Below are 9,507 nucleotides of genomic sequence, written 5' to 3' on the forward strand. Positions count from 1 at the left end.
TGAATATATTTCTTTACTTTAATTAATGCGGTAAAAACTACATTTATATTTCAAAACTGCAATCATTTTATTTTCAATATTTCTGTTTTCCACTATAACCAAGTAACTTATTCGGTTTATTTGAAGGATCTTTCTTTCTATAGATACAGGGCGGAAGTCACATTTCTTTTGCTGATATCTAATTTCTTTTGTTTTTATTTACACATTTGGTGTTGAGGTAATCCAAAAGAGATGGAAAGTAATCAAGTTACTTTAATATTGTGATTTTCAATATAAAAATACAAAGAAATTTGTTTTGGCATCCATCGTTTAATAAAGGTACAATATGACTGAGTTAAAAGACAGTTTTTATTTCATCTGGACATTGACAAATGTATGTAAATATATATAATATAGACACACAGTAAGAATATATAACACAATATAGTTTACATTGTATGTTACAAAAAACTACTTCTGAATATATTTCCTTACTTTTATTAATGTAGTAATTTCAAACTTGTAATACTTTTACTTTCAATATTTCTGTTTTCCATTATAAGCATTGTTTGCAGGCTTGGGTAGTAATGGATTAGATGTAACTGAGTAGTCAGGATACAAAAAAAGGTAACTATAATCTGTTACAGTTACCAGAAAAAGACATAATCAGATTACAGTTACATTGAGTAGAGATTAATTTGCAGGATTATAATACATCAGTTTTTATCTCTACAGATACAGGGCAGAGGTCACATTTTAATGTAAAAATCTTCAGTTTTCTCTTTAAGTTTTAATTTACATATCTGATGTTGAGGTAATCCTAAAGTAACGGAAAGTAATCAAGTTACTTAAAAATTGTGATTTCAATATGAATTATTTTTTTACCTTTTTTAAATTTGGTAATCTTTTTGGCATAAATTGTTAAATATAGGTACAATTTGACTAAAGATTTACTCTTAAAGAGTTAAAAAAAACTTTATTTCTTCTGGACATTAAATGCCAGACAAAACATATACAGATATATTTAAATACTTAATACAGACGCACAGTAAAAATATAAATATCTTTTAACATAATAATCCCCATAAATGTGAACATAAAACACATTACAATGTTTTTATAGTCTCTGACAGGAAGTGCCTGACAGCTAATTAAATGACTGACAGCAACTTGGCATAATGTGACAAAAATGCGTGGATGTTAATTTTCCACCAAACTCCCTTTAAGAAATATCACATTTAAATTCCTAACGTGTCCATAACAACATGTAACTCTAGAAACACGAGCTAAAGGCCGTCATATGTCCACAGTCTGACTGTCAATACAGGATCAATATCATCCATAAAGATACAGTATATACTGATCAATATCATCCATAAAGATACAGTGTATACTGATCAATATCATCCATAAAGATACAGTGTATACTGATCAATAATCTATAAAGATACAGTGTATACTGATCAATATCATCCATAAAGATACAGTGTATACTGATCAATAATCCATAAAGATACAGTGTATTCTGATCAATATCATCCATACAGATACAGTGTATACTGATCAATAATCCATACAGATACAGTGTATTCTGATCAATATCATCCATACAGATACAGTGTATACTGATCAATATCATCCATAAAGATACAGTGTATTCTGATCAATATCATCCATAAAGATACAGTGTATTCTGATCAATATCATCCATAAAGATACAGTGTATACTGATCAATATCATCCATAAAGATACAGTGTATTCTGATCAATATCATCCATAAAGATACAGTGTATACTGATCAAACTACATTTTGACGTCCTTCAAGATGGCGTACAGAGATTGATTTCTCTGCCACAGGCAGGAGGACAGAGGAGATGAGGAGGCTCTACAGTGGGCACAGAAATGCAGAGGAGTTGAACTTCACCCCGTACCCGAACCCAGGATAAAGAGGTTCAGTGAATGTGCTGTTGAAGGTGTGGAGGTGGATCAGTGTGTCAGAGGAGACTCTGTAGAAGGACAGAGTGCCAGCAGGACAGTCCACATACACTGCTACTCTGTTAGAGACAGAGGAGGAGGAGATGAGCGTCCCGCTGTTATTGTGCCAGGCGTTATATCCCCCGTCGGTGCAGGTTAGACTCCAGGACTGATCGTTGCCTCCGAACTTGGAGCCGTCGCTGTCTCCGTTCCGTCCGATTCCTCTGTAACTCACCGCGACGTACACCTTCCCGCTCCACTCCACCTCCCAGTAACAGCGACCAGTCAGACCGTTCTCGCACAGCACCTGAGGCCAGTAGTCAAACCGGTCCTTGTGGTCGGGATACGGGTGCTCCTTCCTAAGATCCGTCACCTTTTTATTGTTTTCTGACAGTTTGAGAAATTTGTGCGCTGTGTTTGGATCCAGTGTGAGTTTGCAGGAATCTGACGGAGAGAACGACAAAAAGTTTAAATATTGTTATTATTATTACTGTGCTAATGATAGCAAGCTAGCAATTTTTGTTTATTTTTTACAGTTTTGACTGGTTTTTGCTTACAGCTCCCGGGAGGGTCCAAACAATTAAAGTAAAACATATTTTTCATGAAAAATACAGGTTTTATTTTCAAACGAAAACACACTCACATTTCCTCAAGCCTTGGTTCAACCACTGGACTCCAGCAGGGTCGGCTCTGAAAGAGAGAGGACATAACAGAGTCAGAAGACCAAGCTCTCTTTGTTATGTGCAATGTGTCCACATGATGCCTCTTCCTACCTGAGAGTGTCCAGTCTCCCCTGTGGATCCTCCAGTGCAGCAGACAGCAGCTTCACTCCTGAGTCTCCTGGATGATTGTAGCTCAGGTCCAGCTCTCTCAGATGGGAGGGGTTGGAGCTCAGAGCTGAGGCCAGAGAAGCACAGCCTTCCTCTGTGATCAGACAGCCTGACAGCCTGCGAACACACAAAACAACACAGATTGCGAATGTGTTAATAAAGAGCTGTAAACTGAATGATATGACTGCACCGTTTAAGTTAGAGTCAATATTTACTTGGATAAATGTAAGCATTGATGAAGAATAACAAATATGTTGTAGTCAAATATAAAAGCATATCATCTGCATATTGGTATTCAAGTTACATTACTCCCTCATATATTTGCAAGTGGTATCAATCAAATCCATCAATGCTTGAAGTGAAGAGTGACAAATGCCTGGGCACACCACCCGTAGCGACAGGCACTGGGGTTGAGTGCAGTCAGGTGTCATGCAGGGAAAGGGATCTAGGTATGCTGATCCCTGAAACCCTTTACCTCTCTAATGGGGAAGGAACCGGGGCTGGTGCGGGAGGTGGAGCAGTACTAACTAGATATACATTTAGCTGGCAACCTCAGAAGTGGTGGTGGACACCAGTAGTTAAGCTAAGGGAGGAGACATTTCAGGACTATGATAGACCGAGGTTTCCTGAATCACTGAAGGGGCACCTGAGGGTGTGCTCCAAATATTGGCGTATCACAATGCTAAACTTATGTCAGGGTACTGGAAACCAGTTGTCAAACCTTGAAATCTGTCCTGGTCGTGGACGATTGAACCCTTGCAAGGTTACTGGAGGGGTCATCAGAGTTTAATTCAATTCAATTCAATTCAATTTTATTTGTATAGCGCCAATTCATAACAGAAGTTATCTCAGGACACTTTTCAAATAGAGCAGGTCTAGACCGAACTCTTTAACATTAATTACAGAGACCCAACAGTACCACCATGAGCAAGCACTTGGCGACAAGGGCAAGGAAAAACTGCCTGTTAAAAGGCAGAAACCGAGGACAGATCCTCCGGCTCTAGGTGGGTGGTCGTCTGTCTCGACCAGTTTACTCATCCTGTGTTTTGTAGAGTTGGAGAAGGCTTACACCTGTGTCCCCCATGCTTAGTATTGTGTACCAGAGAGCTATATGTCTCATCTGAACACCTTCAAATGGCCAAGGAGGAGCTGGAGGACATGGCTGGGCAAAAGGATGTCCGGACTACCCGGCTCTATCTGACCCACACCAGATACGCAGTTCAAGCCAGATTTAAACATGTGACCATGACCCCTCAAGATAAATAAACTAATTAAAACACAAGAATAATAAAAAAGAACTGATCTGACCTGAGAGTTTCCAGGTTACAATGTGGACCCTCCAAACCAGTGGACAGAAGCTTCACTCCCGAATCCTGCAGGTTGTTGTTACTCAGGTCCAGCTCTCTCAGACTAGAGGACTGGGAACTGAGAACTGAGGACAGAGCTTCACAGCTTCTCTCTGAGAGGTTACAGCCACTCAGTCTGGAGAGACAACAGTAAGGAAACAAGTAATAACTGATTGATGTTTTTCTCCTGTTGAAATATATCAGTGTATTTATTGATGAATAAATCCCACTCACAGAGCTTTGTTGGAGGCTTTGACCACTGGCAGCAGCCTCAGAAGAGCCTCCTCTGAAGCAGAGTATTTCTTCAGGTCAAACACGTCCAGATCTTTTTCTGATGACAGTAAGATGAAGACCAGAGCTGACCACTGAGCAGGAGACAAGTAATCTGTGGAGAGGCTACCAGATTTCAGGTACTGTTGGATTTGATCCACTAGAGAATGATCATTCAGTTCATTCAGACAGTGGAACAGGCTGATGCTTCTCTCAGGGCAGGGGTTCTCATGGATCTTCTTCTTGATGTACTTGACCACTACCTGATTGGCTTCTGAGCCACTTCCTGTCTGTGTCAGCAGACCTCGTAGGAGAGTCTGATTGGTCTCCAGTGAAAGGCCCAGGAGGAAGCGAAGGAACAAGTCCAGGTGTCCATTTGGACTCTGTAAGGCCTTGTCCACAGCACTCTGGTAGAACTGTGTCTCTGCAGATTCATCTTTTCTTGTTTCAGACTTCTGGGAGTTTGATTCTTCTTCTGCCAGCAGATTGACTCCAGAGCTGATGAATGTCAGATGGACATGAAGAGCAGCCAGAAACTCCTGAACACTCAGATGGATGAAGCAGAAGACCTTGTTCTGGTACAGTCCTCTCTCCTCTTTAAAGATCTGTGTGAACACTCCTGAGTACACTGAGGCTGCTCTGATATCAATGCCACACTCTGTCAGGTCTGATTCATAGAAGATCAGGTTGCCTTTCTGCAGCTGCTCAAAAGCCAGTTTTCCCAGAGACTCAATCATCTTCCTGCTCTCTGGACTCCAGTGTGGATCTGTCTCAGCTCCTCCATCATACTTGATGTTCTTCAGTTTGGACTGAACCACCAGGAAGTGGATGTACATCTCAGTCAGGGTCTTGGGCAGTTCACCCCCCTCTCTGGTCTTCAACACATCCTCCAGAACTGTAGCAGTGATCCAGCAGAAGACTGGGATGTGGCACATGATGTGGAGGCTTCGTGATGTCTTGACATGGGAGATGATTCTGCTGGTCTGGACCTTATCTCTGAACCTCTTCCTGAAGTACTCCTCCTTCTGTGGGTCAGTGAATCCTCTGACCTCTGTCACCATGTCAACACACTCAGGAGGGATCTGACTGGCTGCTGCAGGTCGTGTGGTTATCCAGAGGCGAGCAGAGGGAAGCAGGTTCCCTCTGATGAGGTTTGTCAGCAGCACATCCACTGAGGTGGACTCTGTAACATCAGTCAGGATCTCAGTGTTGTGGAAGTCCAGAGGAAGTCGACACTCATCCAGACCGTCAAAGATGAACACAACCTGGAACTCGTCAAACCTGCAGATTCTTGATTTTTTGGTTTCAGTAAAGAAGTGATGAACAAGTTCCACCAAGCTGTACTTTTTCTTTTTCAGCACATTCAGCTCTCTGAAAGTGAATGGAAACATGAACAGTATGTCCTGGTTGGCTTTGTCTTCAGCCCAGTCCAGAGTGAACTTCTGTGTTAAGACTGTTTTCCCGATGCCAGCCACTCCCTTTGTCATCACTGTTCTGATTGGTTCATCTCTTCCAGGTGAGGGTTTAAAGATGTCTTCTTGTCTTATTGTTGTTTCTGGTCTGTCTGGTTTCCTGGATGCTGTTTCAATCTGTCTGACCTCATGTTCATCATTGACCTCTGCAGTCCCTCCCTCTGTGATGTAGAGCTCTGTGTAGATCTGGTTCAGAAGGGTTGGGTTTCCTGCTTTAGCAATTCCCTCAAACACACACTGGAACTTCTTCTTCAGCTTAGATTTGAGGTTAAGCTGGAACATGGCAGGAGATTCTGAAAGAAGTAACATCACTTTATTACAAGTATACTCTCTAGGAAATATGACTTGGGGTAGAACGCTCCTAAGTTTGGGGTTCAATCATTTGGGGGCAGTTCAGTCAGTCAGACTAAAATACCTAAAGAGAAGACAATCTGAAAATATCTGGTGATACCTAAAACGTCCAGCTCAAGGGGTAACATCATAATTCCCTCAATGTACCCAATCAAAGCAATGAATTCCTTCAAGATCTAGAGCCAACAGAGACACAATTCGCCTCAGGGGGCTTTACAACCCTCTAGAATATCTCATGATTTTGGTAAGGAAACACTCCCCAAAGAACCCATTTAACAGGGAAAAATGGAAGAAAGCTCAGGAAGAGCCTCAGATGGACAGAAATCCAACAAAATCAAATATTTGCAATCAATTTAGCTGTATCCAGTTCAGCCTAAATATATCCAACACATCAACACACAGTGAGCTAGTTGTAAGTTAATGCAAAGTCTGTGCTGAAGATGGGCACATGACTTCCTGCTAAATGTTCTCAACTGTGAAACCAACCAGGACTCAGGACAGTAACTGCAAGTTAAGTGACAAAAACCAGACTCTGAACAATAAAAACATGGGCAGGCTGGAAAAGGTAAACAGTGAGTTAAATCTTTAGAGAAATCCTCTTACTGCTCTGCAGACAGTCAGCCAGCTCCTCCTGTTTCATTCTCCTCAGGAAGTGCACTGTGATCTTCAGTAATGCCTCTCTGCTCCTCCTCTGTTCTTCATCCTCACCGTCCAACACCTCCTCATCCTCCCTCTGACTCTCTGAGCATTCTGGGTAATCTGAACTCAGAACCTTCTGGATCTTCTTCAGCTCGTTCTTCACAAAAGTGACAATGTTGTCCTCCAGCAGCTGGAACAGAATATTATATGTCCATATAACATATCCATGTTGGACAGACTGACAATCCACTGGTCTAAAAAGTGCAGCATGGAGATTATTGTGAACACAATAGATGTAAAAGTAGTTGTTGTCCATGTACAGACCATAAATATGGAGTCCAGGTGTGTTTGATGCTGCTGGGCAGACTGACCACTGGGAACCTCTGAGCTCTCCTGGTCCACTCTGTGGAGGAATCATGAAGAATGAGCTCACATTATGACTGTCCACACAGAGACAAACACAAGCTAAAGGTCCTTTGAGTTAAAGTGTTAATAACAACATTCAATCAGATGGTTTCCCCTGATATTAGTGTTGGTTGCACTGCTGATCCCACTGTGAATCAACAGTCCAGTCTGCATTCACACACTTCATACAGGGGTGGAGTAAAATACCGGTTATAGCTGCTTTAAAGTCTACTGTAAATAAATGTCTTTCATTTTTTTGAAATATAAATTTTTTCCAAAGAATGCTTTGCCATCTTTTTTTAGTAATTTACTCATCAAGTCATGTAACACACATTTTTAGTCTTCTTTTATAATATATCCCAAGTGGTCCACAGAGGGGTACAATTTTCTACTTTCCCCTTTACGTTGACGTTAGCGACTGAATGTGAAATGCACAAGACTTTACATGAAGAATAATCTTGAATACCTATAAAATGTAGCTATTACAGTCGTCTTATGGAGTACATCAGTCTCACTGATATGTAAAATCTGAATAACGCTGAGATCTTGAATCATCTTGAACAAACTCACCTCAGTTCAACATCTTTAAACAGGATAGGTTCGGCCATTGACTTTTCACTCTTGGAGCACACACAGCTCTGTTCAGATTCAGGTTCAGATCCAGGTTCAGATCCAGGTTCAGGGGACTCTGGTCTCTGATGGATTCTGGTGGACAGAGAAGAACATCAGGCTGCAGTGAAACTTGGTCCAAACAAGTCCTTAAAGGACTCAGCTCTGGATCAGAAACCGGTTCAGACTCGCTGTCAGTAACAGCTCACATTGCCGGTGACGTAGCCGACTCACAAATTGTGACGTTTGCACTAAAAGACCCGATATGCAGGACTTTTGTTTGTAACCAATCAACGTATGGTATGTAAACTACGATCATTATTCTATCTCATAATTTGAACTCGTCCGTAAAAGCTCACCTCGGTTCAGGACCGGAGGATTCGTGGTTAAACAGGATCGGTTCATGCTTTGACTGGTTGCTTCGGAAGGATACACAGCTGGATTCAGGATCCGGATCTGGTTCAGGGGAGTCTGGTCTTCGATAGATCCTAGTTGAACCAGGAACAGATATTCAGTTTTTACTGCTGCAGAAACCAGCAGCCACTTCCTGAAGGTCTCTCTTTCACAATAAAATACATCAAGACTTGTTGATCCTGAGAGAAAATGTGGAATTAATAATAAATGTTTATGTATACTCTCAAAATTACAAATACAGTAATACAGTTTTGTTAAACGTCTAATGATACCAGATATTATAGAATAACAATAATAGGCATAATATAACATACATTTCAATGCGTATGGAAAATTAAATAAATCCATTTATTTTAACTTCACTGAGTTTTTAACTTTTTTAAGTTTTTAACTTTTAGAACTTTATAAAGACAGACAACCAATCGCAGTATTCGGGACAACTTCCCTTTAACAAAGTTTTTTTTACTGTGAAAACTTACGAGTTCTTTAAAGAAAGTCGTCTCTTCAGTAAAAGCGGCGGACTCATGGCGGCTCCTTGTGGACTCATCAACATTCCTGTCAGAGAAACAACATAACACATTGAGGATGTGGCGCCCTCTTGTGGCCACAACATCACCAGTAACACAGTATGGGGGGTCGAAGGTGGTGAAGCAGCGTGGGATCATGGGAATAGTTGTTTTCACCACACCATTATTTTATTTTAGACATAAATGAGCTTCCATAGAAAACAGTGATAATACAAACATTACTAATACAGGGCTCCAGAGTGTGACCAATTTGGTCGCACATGCGACTAATAATGCGACTAATGTGTGACTAATAATTTTTCTAGGTCGCACTGGTGCACCTGACGCTGCCTGGATGAAAACATAAATTTATTTCGCAAGCGCATCATCTCTCTGTGTTCTCCTGTGAGCGAACTCACACATTCATGGTAGGATCATATCGGGTTCTAAACCAATAAGAGACAGAGCTCGGGCGGGTCTTTGCCTCTGATTGGCTGTGGTCCTGTTCACCGCGCTAAATTGTGTGTGTTTAAAGACCCGGTCCTTCTGCGACAGCATCAGACTCAGAACCAGAGGAGGAGACAACCGAGTCTGGGATAGAGCCCGGCTCCGAGACCCAAATTAAAAAGGTCAAAATATATTCCTTCAGACAGGACTGGCTGAAACAAGTTCCCTGGCTGAGAGACAACAAAGGACGTAACGCACTGCACT

The 9,507-nt window shown here is 41.3% G+C and overlaps 1 protein-coding gene across 1 annotated transcript in view; it reads right to left on the reverse strand.

The window, feature by feature from the left end:
• Nucleotides 1-289: 289 nt before the first annotated feature.
• The window catches only part of LOC127378728 (protein NLRC3), a 12,650-nt gene continuing 3,432 nt past the window's right edge, over nucleotides 290-9,507 (reverse strand). Inside the window, exons 2-11 of the mRNA XM_051427941.1 lie at nucleotides 8,770-8,845; nucleotides 8,236-8,364; nucleotides 7,838-7,972; nucleotides 7,187-7,265; nucleotides 6,827-7,052; nucleotides 4,365-6,165; nucleotides 4,093-4,266; nucleotides 2,728-2,901; nucleotides 2,598-2,644; nucleotides 290-2,398 (exon numbers count right to left, since the gene is read on the reverse strand). Coding sequence (XP_051283901.1) covers nucleotides 1,866-2,398; nucleotides 2,598-2,644; nucleotides 2,728-2,901; nucleotides 4,093-4,266; nucleotides 4,365-6,165; nucleotides 6,827-7,052; nucleotides 7,187-7,265; nucleotides 7,838-7,972; nucleotides 8,236-8,364; nucleotides 8,770-8,843 — 3,372 coding nt within the window. The 5' untranslated portion in view covers nucleotides 8,844-8,845 and the 3' untranslated portion in view covers nucleotides 290-1,865. The remainder of the gene's footprint in view (nucleotides 2,399-2,597; nucleotides 2,645-2,727; nucleotides 2,902-4,092; nucleotides 4,267-4,364; nucleotides 6,166-6,826; nucleotides 7,053-7,186; nucleotides 7,266-7,837; nucleotides 7,973-8,235; nucleotides 8,365-8,769; nucleotides 8,846-9,507) is intronic.

Source organism: Dicentrarchus labrax, unplaced genomic scaffold, assembly GCF_905237075.1.
Source record: "Dicentrarchus labrax unplaced genomic scaffold, dlabrax2021, whole genome shotgun sequence".
NCBI classification, from domain to species: Eukaryota; Metazoa; Chordata; class Actinopteri; family Moronidae; genus Dicentrarchus; species Dicentrarchus labrax.